The sequence below is a fragment of the Silurus aristotelis genome (genome assembly GCF_946808225.1).
Source record: "Silurus aristotelis genome assembly, chromosome: 8".
Classification (NCBI taxonomy): Eukaryota; Metazoa; Chordata; class Actinopteri; order Siluriformes; family Siluridae; genus Silurus; species Silurus aristotelis.
Window position 1 is genome coordinate 17,658,484 of NC_139581.1, and position 14,604 is coordinate 17,673,087.

Sequence of the window (14,604 nt, forward strand, 5' to 3'; positions counted from 1 at the left end):
GCACCTTCCTCCACTCTTATGTCACCCTCTGCTCCTCCTTCTTCTTAAAATATGTATTCACCACTGCCATTTCCATCCTTTTAGCAAAATCTACCACCATCTGCCCTTCCACATTCCTCTCCTTAAGGCCATACCTACCCATCACCTCTGTTCCCTTCATCAACATGGCCAGTAAAGTCTGCCCCAATCACCAATCTTTCTTTCCTAGGTACACCTTCTACCAGTCCCTCTCACTCCAGATTTTTTTTTGCCACTGGCTTGTGCAACCATAATGTGCAGCACAATTGTCCGATGGCGATTAATTAAAAAATACCAAAAATCGTCCCGATTGATCGACTGACCTCTATTTTGTAAGTTTTCTTGACAGTGGAGACAGAATCTCAGAACATCTTATCTGGAGGTAATAATTCATAAAAACATCCATGCAGCAATGTATTGCCAATATGCTAGACTTTTATTAGTTGTTTAATCCTACCATTTCCTCATTCACATATTTTCATCTTCTGCTATATATATATATATATATATAATAAAATACAATTTACCCCAAAAAATAAAACTATATATAATGTATAATGAATAAGTCTGTAGCACATCATTAACTGTGAGTGGCTTTTCATTGTTTATTAATACAAGGCCATTCGAAGAAAAGTACAAACGTAATTAAATGTTTAATAGTTATTAATACAAATTCCAAAGCTGCATTCACAGACGTGTCTCAAACCTAACAACGTATACATGTGTATATCTAAGGCTTTTTGTTAATGTTTACACAAAGCCCCATTAAAGCAGTAGGATTGGTGAGGTAGGCATTAGATACAAATTTACAAGACTTGGAAGAAAGAAGAATGTTGACAAAATGTATATTTAAAAAAAAAAAAAAAAAAAAAAGAAGCCGCCCTGTTTTATATTGGAAGTGGCAAGAGTATTATGAAGATTTCACAAGTTAATGCTCTTTGTGCATCTCTTTTTAAGATAAAAAAAAATAAAAATAAAATCATAGCTACACCAATTAGCCATAACATTAAAACCACTAACAGGAGGCATGAAGAACACTGATGGGTGGGAAACATCAATCAGAAAGTGAACAGTCAGTTCTTAAAATTAATATATTGGAAAAAATGGGCAGGCAAAAGGATCGGAGGGTGATCTTGCCGATTATTCCCAGTACGTTGCGGAGTCAATGCCTCTATGGGTCAAAAATGCAGCAGTGGTCCAAGGGTGACCTACAGCATATTAGGGACATGGTTCTAATATTATGGCTTGTCAGGGTATATGTACACTCAGGTATACACACGCTTTCTAAGACTGTAGTATAAAGGGCTGTAGAGTATATAACTGTGATAACAGTTGAACTAGTTGAACCCCTATAAACTATTCAAACTCATTTCAAAAGTAAAGTTTTTGAACTAAATAAGGAGGTAGCTTGACAAAATGTATATGTCTTTTAAACCTCTTATTAACAAAAAAACTATTTGGGGTGGGTCAACATGATATGCTGAGAAAGATATTTTGCTCCAGTTTTACAATGTTACAGCTTTTATGTCTACACTGCACTAGTTGTTTAAATCAGTTTATGGTTAATTCCAGCTGATATTTTGTAAAAAAAAACGAGATACGTTTCCCTACATAACCTGTGAGATGCACGTAGACCAACAAAATCATGCATAGTTATAATAAAGCCGGTTAAAAATGAAATCAGTCAGACATCAAAACTGCTAAATGCCGAATACCATACAGACTGAAAACCATTTCACCAAATACCATTCACTTACACATACTCTTCCCAGCTGTGACAGTAGCTCAAACAACTGCATTCCAGCAATAACTTTCATTTTAGTGGTGGAAACAGGCTGAACCTCTGAACACCACATTAAATTCTTAGTGCTTTTCGATAGTGTGTAATGCTTTAGCGTAGGAAACGGATGCTCATCTTGTGATCGATGTCGACCTTATCTAGGGACTAAAAAAAAAAAAAAGAAATGCATCAAAAATAAGTTCATAAAAACAAATGAATTGCATAGAAAACAGTTTTTACAATGTATACCTTAGTGCTCCTGAATGCTCAATTCTAAATGCATAGGTGTTTAGTCATTTCCTTTAATAGGGGCTACAAGAATTATTTAATTGCACTGTACTAATGTGTTATTATATTTCTATATGGAAATAACTTGCACAGGGAGTTGGAGGGACAATATGCCACACAAAACAAATGGGGGAAAAAAAGAGTAATCATGAATGTAATGAAGGTTTCTATGAGAAGATGGATTCTGGATGGATGTAAACAAAATGGATTCTAGTATCAATGCTGCAGTATCAATGCAGTATCAACGTTAACATTTCTGGTGCAGGAAGGTCTTCTCAATATCAGCATTTGAGATTTCAAAAGCAACATTGCAAGCTGAATGTCATGAAGGGATAATTACATATACTGTCTGTGATAACATATTCCATGGATGATCTGCAACATAAAATGCATCTATAAACTGTAATTGTTGAAAAGCTGCTCTATTATAGCAGAAGTAAAACATCTGTACATATTTTATTAGCAAATAATCAGCTTCGAGGAGGCAACACACCTATAATTACTTTACTCTGTTCCTATTTCATTTATAATATAGTCTGTGTGGGTTAAAAACTAGACATTAATCATAAAGCCACTTTCAATTAATTTGAAGTGCATAATGCAATGCATTACCTTTCGAAACTCTTCAAAAGATATGGCATCATCGTTGTCCAAGTCTGCCTCTTGAATAGTGCGATCAACTATGCATTCCAGTTGTTCTTTTGTTACCTGACTCTCCAGCATAGCCTGCAGAACCTGCAAATTATTTTAAGAATTACTTTGAAATTGATATTCATTTCTTCATAAAGTGATAACTGTATATTTTTGAATGTTTTTCTTTATTTGTTATTTTTTATTAATAAATAATAAACAATAATACCTCTCCTTGAACTGCCACCTTAACGTGGTGGAGGGGTTTGAGTACCCGAATGACCCTAGGAGCTATGTTGTCCGGGGCTATATGCCCCTGGTAGGGTCTCCCAAGGCAAACAGGTCCTGGGCGACGGGTCAGACTAAGAACGGTTCAAAACCCCTTATGAGAGATACTACATCAGGGACCGTGACGTCGCCCGGTATGGCGCAGCCGGGGCCCCACCCTGGAGCCAGGCCCGGGGTTGGGGCTCGTATGCGAGCGCCTGGTGGCCGGGCCTTCCCCCACAGGGTCCGGCCGGGCTCAGCCCGAAGGAGCGACGTGGGGCCGCCTTCCAGTGGGCTAACCACCTGCAGGAGGGACCGTAAGGGGGCGGTGCTAAGAGGATCGGGCAGCAGTCGAAGGCGGAGGCCTCGACAACCCGATCCCTGGACACGGAAGCTAGCTCTAGGGACGTGGAATGTCACCTCGCTGGCGGGGAAGGAGCCTGAGATTGTGCGTGAGGTTGAGAGGTTCCGACTAGAGATAGTCGGGATCACCTCTACGCACGGCCTGGGCTCTGGAACCACACTCCTCAAGAGAGGATGGACTCTTTACAACTCTGGAGCTGCACATGGTGAAAGGCGTCGGGCTGGTGTGGGTTTGCTTATAGCCCCCCAGCTCAGCCGCCATGTGTTGGAGTTTACCCCGGTGAACGAGAGGGTCATTTTCCTGCGACTACGGGTCGGGGATAGGTCTCTCACTGTCGTGTGTGCCTACGGGCCAAACGGCAGTATAGAGTACCCGGCCTTCTTGGGGTCTCTGGGAGGGGTGCTGGACAGTGCTCCGACTGGGGACTCCGTCGTTCTACTGGGAGACTTCAATGCACATGTGGGCAGCGACAGTGACACCTGGAGGGGCGTGATTGGGAGGAACGGCCCCCCTGATCTGAACCCGAGCGGTGTTCAGTTATTGGACTTCTGTGCTAGTTACAGTTTGTCCATAACGAACACCATGTTCAAGCATAAGGGTGTCCATCAGTACACGTGGCACCAGGACACCCTAGGCCGTAGGTCGATGATCGACTTTGTGGTCGTTTCATCTGACCTGCGGCCGTATGTCTTGGACACTCGGGTAAAGAGAGGGGCGGAGCTGTCAACTGATCACCACCTGGTGGTGAGTTGGATCCGATGGCGGGGGTCCGAGTCCGAGTGGACCATGTTCTCCACCTCCATTGTCGAAGCGGCCGCTCGGAGCTGTGGCAGTAAGGTCTCCGGTGCCTGTCGAGGCGGCAATCCCCGAACCCGGTGGTGGAAACAGGAAGTAAGGGATGCCGTCAAGCTGAAGAAGGAGTCCTACCGGGCCTGGTTGGCTTGTGGGACTCCTGAGGCAGCTGACGGGTACCGGCAGGCCAAGCGAACTGCAGCCCGGGTGGTTATCGAGGCAAAAACTCGGGCCTGGGAGGAGTTCGGTGAGGCCATGGAGAAGGACTATCGGCTGGCCTCGAAGAGATTCTGGCAAACCGTCCGGCGCCTCAGGAGGGGAAAGCAGTGCCCCACCAATGCTGTTTACAGTAGAGGTGGGGAGCTGTTGGAAGGAATACTTCGAGGATCTCCTCAATCCCGCCGTCACGTCTTCCATTGAGGAAGCAGAGGCTGAGGGCTCAGAGGTGGACTCGTCCATCACCCAAGCTGAAGTCACCGAGGTAGTAAAGAAACTCCTCGGTGGCAAGGCACCGGGGGTGGATGAGATCCGCCGAGTACCTCAAGTCTCTGGATGTTGTGGGGCTGTCTTGGCTGACACGCCTCTGCAGCATCGCGTGGTGGTCGGGGACAGTGCCTCTGGAATGGCAGACCGGGGTGGTGGTCCCTCTTTTTAAGAAGGGGGACCGGAGGGTGTGTTCCAACTATAGGGGGATCACACTTCTCAGCCTACCTGGGAAAGTCTATGCCAGGGTACTGGAGAGGAGAATACGGCCAATAGTAGAACCTCGGATTCAGGAGGAACAATGTGGTTTTCGTCCAGGCCGTGGAACACTGGACCAGCTCTATACCCTCTACAGGGTGCTGGAGGGTTCATGGGAGTTTGCCCAACCAGTCCACATGTGCTTTGTGGATTTGGAAAAGGCATTCGACTGTGTCCCTCGCGGTGGCCTGTGGAGGGTGCTCCGGGAGTATGGGATCGGGGGCCCTTTACTAAGGGCTGTCCGGTCCCTGTATGACCGAAGCAGGAGCTTGGTTCGCATTGCCGGCAGTAAGTCAGACTTGTTCCCGGTGCATGTTGGACTCCGGCAGGGCTGCCCTTTGTCACCGGTTCTGTTCATAATTTTTATGGACAAAATTTCTAGGCGCAGCCAGGGGTCGGAGGGTGTCCGGTTTGGTGACGACACGATTTCGTCTTTGCTCTTTGCAGATGATGTTGTCGTGTTGGCTTCATCAGACCAGGGCCTTCAGCATGCACTGGGACGGTTTGCAGCCGAGTGTGAAGCGGCTGGGATGAGAATCAGCACCTCCAAATCCGAAGGAGCTGAGCCGCAAGGCGAAACTCTCGATTTACCGGTCAATCTACGTTCCTACTCTCACCTATGGTCATGAGCTCTGGGTCATGACCGAAAGGACAAGATCCCGGATACAGGCGGCCGAAATGTGCTTTCTCCGCAGGGTGGCTGGGCGATCCCTTAGAGATAGGGTAAGAAGCTCAGTCACTCGGGAGGAGCTCAGAGTAGATCCGCTGCTCCTCCACATCGAGAGGGGTCAGCTGAGGTGGCTTGGGCATCTGTTCCGGATGCCTCCTGGACGCCTTCCTGGGAAGGTGTTCCGGGCGCGTCCCACTGGGAGGAGACCCCGGGGAAGACCTAGGACACGCTGGAGAGACTATGTCTCCCGGCTAGCCTGGGAACGCCTTGGTGTCCCCCCGGAAGAGCTGGAAGAAGTGTCTAGGGAGAGGGAAGTCTGGGCATCTTTGCTTAGACTGCTGCCCCCGCGACCCGGCATCGGATAAGCGGGAGAAGATGGATGGATGGATGGATAAACAATAATAACATTACATGCAGAAATTGATGACAAGAAAATTGTGGCCATCATTTATCAGATTTTGTCATTCATTTAAAAGAATATTTGAAAATAGTTTTCTTCACATTTTACACACACACACACACATATACATGTTGTGTGTGTGTGTGTGTGTGTGTGTGTGTGTGTGTGTGTGTGTGTGTCTGTGTATTATATATACATACACACACACACACACACACACACACACACACATTACATTTCACTAACCATTTCAGTATATCTTCTCAAAAGACAATATAGAAATGAAACTATTTAAAAATATATAAAAATATTTTTTGAAGTAGGTAATGTACAGCTTATATAGCAGTACAGATTTACTGTCCTTTGAAAATAACAACATACAGCCATTATTGTCTAAATAACTGTGAGTAAAAAAGGGAGTACACCCTCAGTGAACATGTCAAAACTGTGTCCAAATTGTGCTCAAAAGGGCTCAGGTCTGGAGACATACTTGGCCACTTAATCACCTCCAGCTTCCTCAGCAAGGCAGTTGTTATCTTGGCCGTGTGTTTGGGGTCATTATTTTGTTGGAAAACTGCCGTTAACTGTTTTTTTTGTGAGCCAGCTTTAGAAGAGGCTTTCATCTGGGATGACGGCCATGCAAACTGACGTGTTGCAGTGTGCGGCGTATGGTCTGAGCACTGACAAGCGGACCTTCTGCAATTATTTTTAATGTCATTCTGGCAACACTCACGCGTTTTTTTGAAGCAGCTTCTGCACCCGATGCACAGCATGGAAACTCAACATCATTGATCAACCCTTGTGAGGTCTGTTCCGAGTGGAACCTGTCTTGAAAAACCTATGTATGTACTGTTTCAGGGTGTTACTGATCTTCTTATAGCCTAGACCTTTGTTACAGTATCTTTGTGGAGAGCAACAATTCTAATTCTCAAATCCTCAGAGAGTTCTTTGCCATGAGGTCCCATATTGAACATCCATTTACATTTGCAGCATTTGGCAGATGCCCTTTTCCAGAGCGACTTACAACTGAGCAGGGGAGAGTATTAGGGCTTTGCTCAAGGGCCCAGCAGTGGCAGCTTGGTGGTGGTGGCATTTGAACCTGTGACCTTCCGATCCAAAGTCCAATGCCTTAACCACTGAGCTCCCACCTCCCATTAAGTGGTCAGTATGAGAGAATTGTACTCAAAGCACCAAATTTTAACTGCTCTAATACAAGATTCACAATATGTGTGGTCCTGTCAAGCAGACAAAAACATGAACATGATGAATAGGACATGTGGCTTTGCATGGTTACATGACGTACAGCTATCACTTAGGGTGTACTCACTTTTGTTTGATATATATAATTTTATTTAAGCTTATAAAATTTCAAAATAAACACCAGAGTGGTTTTTTTTGCCATTTGCCCATCATTTTATGCTAAGAATTTAGCCTCTTGTGGGTGTCACTAAATCCAAAACAATTGCTCTGTGCATACACATGAAAATTAGGGGTGGCTAGTGTTTATCACCAAATGGCTGCAAAAATGAAGAAAAAGGTTTTTCCAAATCTTTTGAAAGCGAACATTTCTTTGTAAGAGGAAAAATATGTTTAGCCCATGCCAATATTGACAAAACTTCACAAAGATTGACAAAGGAGACACAATGTTGCTACAACATGCTGAAGTGCACGGACCTGCAGGAGCTCTTGTCTGGAAATCTTGCCATCTTTGTCCTGGTCATACAACTGAAATGCAACTAAATAAGCAACACATTTTAAATAAGAGAATTTACATCAGGATTACATTTCTTGAAGCAGAGAAACATGCAGTTCTCTCTTTTAACCAGGAAGTGGCGTAAACATACATTTCAGTTTGTTGATTCTGCTGTTAATGGGGTCAGGCAAGTTGGGTTCTTTGGCTCGGTTCTTATCGATGGGACGAAAGTGTGCCAGGATGCGTACAAATGATGAGAAGTCCAGTGTTTCCTGTCTGAAAGTGACATTCATTTAGGTGGAGCCTTTACATTTTATGGAGAAAAATGTGCATTTGTTAATATTAATCCAAAGGTTTAAATCCCATAGCCATAAATAATTATGTTGAGGCTATGGACTGTGTGAGAATGTATACGTTAAGCAGTTAATTATTTGGGGGGGGGGGGGGGTGCGCAACAGATTCGATTCACTTGAAGTGGTACATACTAATAATATTAATATAACTAGTAATATATCCGTCACAATTCCAGTTACAGTTTTATGTTCCAATCCAATATTAAAGTGTTATATCTTTGGCCAGCTTCATGCATCAATTCAAAATACCAAGAGTTAAGTAGCTCATGGCCAAAACTTATTATAAAAATAACTAGCATGTAACCTCAGCTCTATACTTTACCCTTTGGTCTGGTTTGTTTAGGAAGATGAGACCACAGATATCACATCTCTGTGCACCTCAAACTGCCAACAAATGCAGAATGCAATACACAAAATGTTTAAAGGAGTTATTATATATTCAACTGAGCATTGACTTTGATTTACTTGATCACTGGCCACAATTCTGACCAATAAATAAAACAATTTTATATTTTTATTTTTGCAGCCTAACATGTCCCCCAGCAACTGTAATTTTGAATCTGTTTATGTGCAGTGCAAAACCATATGAAACAAGTATGAAAGTGCCCAATATTAGGTCAATATCTCTTTAATATCAGACTTGGGTTCTACCTCAACAATGTACACTACTTGGGTAGTTTTTATTATGGCCTTTATTTCTATTTAAGGGCTGTATTTACTTTTTTTTTATTTATTAAAATGAGATTACATATATATCGATTGCAGAAACGATGATTATTGGGACAATAAAATACTCTTACCCGGAAGAAAAGAAGGCCCCTATTATCCTGTCACATATAGGATTCATGGCCAGCTCCTTAATGGCTCCAAAGTCCTGTGCACTTCGAGAAAGACAAGTTAATAGGACTTCAGCCAACTAACAAACAATAAATAAATGAATTCAAAGTATCTTACTTGAGATGACCCTTGTTGTCTTTGTCCAGAGATTGGTAACGCTCATGCAGACGAACAAGGTGTGCACGAGTGACTGCAAGAAATACAGGGCCTATTTCATACTTCTGATGACAGATCTCATTTAATAAGTACACACAGGTGCCAGCTTATTACATACACGTTAACTGTTTCTACACTTATTAGTGAAGTATGACGTATAAAGAAATAAAGTTTAATCATTTTATAGCACAGCTTGGTAAAATTCTTTTTATTTTCATATATTAATAATATATACACATTTTCCCTCAAATGGTTGAATCAAGGTGTTATTCCAGACAGCACAGCTCTGACTGTACTTATTAACATGCTTGTTCTAACACCTTTTCATCCCTATTGTAATAGCTCATTCACTTAATCTTACCCTAATAAGGATTATGGTTTAACAAAGAAACGTGTATCATAGTTGATATTTAAAAGCCAAAATGTTTCCAGACACGGATGATAGTTCCTGTTATTGATACTGACGGACATTCCAAAAAAAACAAGTTTAGTATTGTTCAAATAAAACATTTTATTTGACCTGCTTACATGACTACTGCCTACATTTCAACGCACGTTCTTAAACATCAGACCAAATGGAGATCACACAGATCTTCAATTTGGGTAAACTGTATGACTGTCACTGATAAGCTGCCCGACTCTACAGTGTGGGCTAGAATTAAATCAGCCCAAACTTCACTCCTTCACTAGAATCGCTCTTTCCTTTTAGCCCATTTACAGAATCATCTACTGCAGTCCGTCAATCCACAATTGTAGGTTGCGTTTGATCAAGACAGCAATGCAAGTCTTCTTCTTCTTCTTTCGGTTTCTCCCATTAGGGGAGCTCCTTCAGCGGATCATCCGTCTCCAAACCACCCTGTCCTCTACATCTGCCTTTTTCACACCAACTACATGCATGTCTTCCCTCACCACATCCATAAACCTCCTCCTTGGCCTTCCTCTTTTCCTCCTTCCTGGTGGCTCCATCCTCAGCATTTTCCTACCAATATAACTCATGTCCCTCCTCTGCACATGTCCAAACCATCTCAATCTCGCCTCCCTCACCTTGTCTCCAAAACGTCCTACGTGGGCTGTCCCTCTAATAAACACATTTCGAATCCTGTCCATCCTCATCACTCCCAACGAAAACCTCAGCATCTTTAGCTCTGCTACCTCCAGCTCCATCTCCTGTCTTTTACTCAATGCCACTTTCTCTAAACCATACAACATTGCAGATCTCACCACAGTCCTATAAACTTTCCCTTTCATTCTTGCAGATACTCTTCTATCACAAATCAGTCCTGTCATTCTTCCCCCCCACTCCACCCTGCCTGCACTCTTTTCTTTACTTTCCTAACACACTCTCCATTACTTTGCACTGTTGACCCCAGGTACCTGAACTCCACCACATTCTCCACCTCTTCTCCCATCAACCGCATCACTCCACTGCCCTCCCTCTCATTCACACACATGTACTCTGTCTTACTCCTACTGACTTATCATCCGCAAACATCATAGTCTAGACTCCTATCTGACCTTGTCCGTCAACCTGTCCATCACCACTGCAAACAGGAAAGGGCTCAGGGCCGATCCTTGATGCAGTCCAACCTTCACCTTGAACCAGTCTGTCGTGCCTACTGCACACTTCACTGCTGTCACACTGTCCTAATACATGTCCTGCACCACCCTCACATACTTCTCTGACACACCTGACCTCCTCATACAATACCACAACTCCTCTCTTGGCACCCTGTCGTACGCTTTCTCGTACGCTTTCTTTGTCGTAAATCCACAAATACACACTGCAATTCATTTTGTCCTTCTCTATACTTCTCCATCAACATTCTCAAAGCAAATAAAGCGTCTGTGGTGCTCTTCCTCGGCATGAAACCATACTGTTGCTCACAGATGGTCACCTCTTCTCTCAGCCTGGCTTCCACTACTCTTTCCCATAACTTCATTGTGTGACTGATCAACTTAATTCCCCTATAGTTACTGCAGGTCTGCACATCTCCCTTATGCTTAAAGATCGGTACCAGCACACTCCTTCTCCATTCCTCAGACATCCTCTCACCTACCAGAATCTTGTTAAACAATCTGGTTAAAAACTCCACTGCCATCTCTCCTAAACATCTCCATGCTTTAACCGGTATGTCATCTGGTCCAACCGACTTTCCACTCTTCATCCTCTTAATCGCTGCTCTCACTTCCTCCTTACTAATCCTATCTACATCCTGCTTCACCAACTCCACATCCTCCAACCTTCTCTCTCTCTGATTTTCCTCGTTCATCAGCTGCTCAAAATACTCCCTCCACCTTCTCAACACACTCTCCTCACTAGTCAACACATTTCCCTCTCCATCCTTTATTGCTCTAACTTGCAACACATCCTTCCCAGTTCGGTGCCTCTGCCCGGCCAATCGGTACAAATCCTTTTCTCCTTCCTTAGTGTTCAACCTCTCATACAGCTTCTTATATGCCTTTTCCTTGGCTTTCGCCACATCCCTCTTCACCTGCTGCCGCATCTCCTTGTACTCCTGCCTACTTTTCTCATCACCCTGTCGATCCCACTTCTGTTTCGACAACCTCTTTCCCCTTATGCTCTCATGCACTTCCTTATTCCACCACCACGTCTCCTTGTCTTGCTTTCTATTTCCAGATGCCACACCAAGTACTTTTCTAGCTGCCTCCCTCATCACTCCTGCAGTAGTTTCCCAATTATCCAGCACCTCTTCACCACCACGAGCCCCTGTCTGACCTCTTCCCTGAACCTCACACTGCAGTCTTCTTCCTTCAGTTTCCACCATCTTATTCTTCTGTCAGTCCTCAATCTCCCCCTCTTCTTCTTCGCCTCCAAAACCACCCTACAGACCACCATCCGATGCTGTCTAGCTACACTGTCCCCCGCCAACACTTTACAGTCTCCAATCTCCTTCAGGTTGCATCTCCTACATAGAACATATCAAGACAGCAATGCAAGTGATGGCAGATATTATGTACACTATATTGCCAAAATTATTGGGACACCTGGTTATAAGTATGGTATGTGATTTGTTGGGCATTGCATTCTACATTTAATCCCAATTTGCTCTTATAATTCCCTCCACTCTTCTGGGAAGATGTTCCACTAGATTTTGGAGTGTGCTTATGGATATTTGTGTTCATCAGCCACAAGGGTATTATGAAAGACAGGTACTGATGTAAGTGAGGAGTTCTGTCATGCAGTCAGCCTTCACATTCATCCCAAAGATCTTCAGTAGGGATGAGATCAGAGCTCTATAGCAGACCACTTAAGATCTTCCTCTCCAGAGCATGTAAACCAGATCTTCAAGGAGCTCACTTTGTGCACAGAGGCACTGCCATGCTGGAACAGGTTTGGGTTTAAAGTTCAAGTGAATGCAAAATTGTATTATACCGCAATTAAAAACCTCCTGTACAATTGAGTGCCTCCAGCTTTGTGGTAACAGTTTGGAAAAGAACCACGTATAGCAGAAAAGGGCAGGTGACCCAATACTTTTGACAATATCGTGTGTGTGCCCCTAAAATGATAAGATCTCCAGCGTCTTTTTAAGGGCGTTAAGCTTCAAAGCTCAAGCTGAATTAAAAAAAAAAAGCAAGAACATAAACACCATAAACTCATTCTGAAATCTGATTCACCTTACATTAGAGCACCACTGAAAGCTTTAACCTGATCAGTCACGTGCATTGTAGACAAACAAACATGATAAATGATCAACTTACAGCCGGTTTCTCGGATTAAATCCTCTGCGTGTGGTATTTGGGCCTGGTCGGAGTAGTTCAAACCCATTTCATACTCCTACCTTTATCACAGCTATACCCTGTTACTCAGTATATAATTTTAATAAACGGGTGCAGAGCTCGAACCGTGACCACACGTCCCTGAACTGTTCCACCCGAACCGACAAACATTCAAGTTTGTGTTCGCTTTATGATGGGCGTTCAATGCGACCAATCAGGACTAAAGGTTTCAGGGTAAACGTGGACCCCTCCCCCGTGGTCACGCCCCTTCACGTTTATCATGAGAAGGGACGTGTTCGAGTTTCTATAAAACCCGCACACGCAGAGGTGAAAATGCTAAACTGCAAAAAATCTGGAAAAACAAGAATCCAACTCGTTTGTCTCTTCCACTGAAAACGACTTCTGCAGCATGCTGCCAAAGTGGAAATGACCATTCTTAAACACTGTGTGGCGCCAGTACATTACAAATACACTGGTTGAGTAGATCTGTGCTGCAATTGCTCTTTCCTTTCAACCCAGTTGGAGCATCTTCTCCTGTGGTCTGTCATTCCACACCTGCATGGCATCTGATCAAGAAAAGCCTTGCAAGTGAGGAGAGATATAATATAGATGCACCTAAAATACTGGGCTTCATCTAGTAAGCAGTCCACATCATGTCTTTACTGATACCCCATATGATTCTGCTGTAGATAGATAGATAGATAGATAGATAGATAGATAGATAGATAGATAGATAGATAGATAGATAGATAGATAGATAGATAGATAGATAGATAGATAGATAGATAGATAGATAGATAGAACTTTATTGTCATTGCATATTACAGGTACACAGCAACGAAATGCAGTTTGGCATCTACCAGAAGTGCAAAATGTAGCAATCGTGCAAAAGTGCAGATAAACATGAAGCATATTTACAGCAAGTGATATATATATATATATATATATATGTAAGCATATGTACAGTGAATAAATATAAAGGCTATAACAGTGCAGAGACGTGTGGACATCATTAAGAAGTACAGAAATCGTTCTAAGGCTATGGCATTGAAGCGGAAATATGCAGACGTGAAAGGTTACAAGATTATGGCATTTAAGAAATGTGCAAGCTGAATAAACAGTCTACTATATATAAATAAATAAATAAATAAATAAATAAATAAATACACACGTTTATACACATACATGAATGTGAAATGTTGGGCAGAATGTACAGTAGAGATTTTGTAACACCTGCTCCAGTTTTTCTCCGGGATTTTTTGAGCATGTCAAGATTCAATAATATAAGCTCAATTTGAATTTAAATGCAAGAAGAAAAAAAACCTTCAAAACTTTTTCTGAATTATGATTGGACTTACATTAGAGTACAGCATACAGACTATAGAAAGCTTCACAGGTACAAATGCAGCTTTTTATTTATTTCCACATAATGATAAAAAAGATCCACAGTGTTTTTCACCATGTTTAATGATTTTTGAAAGAAGTTCTCAAAATGTGACTACACCATCTGGATTGTGCACATATTTTATTAACTGACAAAATAATGATATATTTATACCTTATACCAACCTTCTTTCAAATGTAAAAAAAAACTTATCTGATTAATGCTTGTATCTGTTTGTATACAAATAATTCAATCAGAATCAAATCTCTTGGCACAACAATTCATTCTCTGTTCAGAATAATAGTGCCAGAATAACCTGGGTTTTAGAAAACTGTTCATATTTATGTAGATATAAAGTACACAAAGACACAAAGCTGTAAAACTGTTTACTAATTGGAATTATTCTATTGTTTGGTTGATAGTTTTTGTTATTTCTTTATGAGTTTATGGTTTCTGATTTCCAATAGGTTTGGACATCTTTATTATATAGAGC

The 14,604-nt window shown here is 42.5% G+C and overlaps 1 protein-coding gene across 1 annotated transcript; it reads right to left on the reverse strand.

Moving 5' to 3' along the window:
• Positions 1–647: 647 nt before the first annotated feature.
• On the reverse strand, positions 648–12,928 carry chp2 (calcineurin-like EF-hand protein 2). The gene is made up of 7 exons (XM_083549327.1): positions 12,710–12,928; positions 8,951–9,023; positions 8,797–8,877; positions 7,795–7,919; positions 7,625–7,686; positions 2,699–2,821; positions 648–1,963 (listed from the first exon to the last, which is right to left on the reverse strand). Exons 1-7 carry the CDS (start codon positions 12,774–12,776, stop codon positions 1,910–1,912), a joined length of 585 nt encoding a protein of 194 aa, XP_083405453.1. The 5' UTR covers positions 12,777–12,928; the 3' UTR covers positions 648–1,909.
• Positions 12,929–14,604: the final 1,676 nt, after the last annotated feature.

What these genes read in the sequence shown, in the direction of transcription:
- chp2 (XM_083549327.1), bottom strand. Translation starts at nt 12,776, where the DNA reads ATGGGTTTGAACTACTCCGACCAGGCCCAAATACCACACGCAGAGGAT. An exon ending in TTTAATCCGAGAAACCGGCT is followed by an intron (nt 9,024 to 12,709) that starts GTAAGTTGATCA and finishes TATTTCTTGCAG; the next exon opens with TCACTCGTGCACACCTTGTT. An exon ending in GGGGCCTTCTTTTCTTCCGG is followed by an intron (nt 7,920 to 8,796) that starts GTAAGAGTATTT and finishes TGTCACTTTCAG; the next exon opens with ACAGGAAACACTGGACTTCT.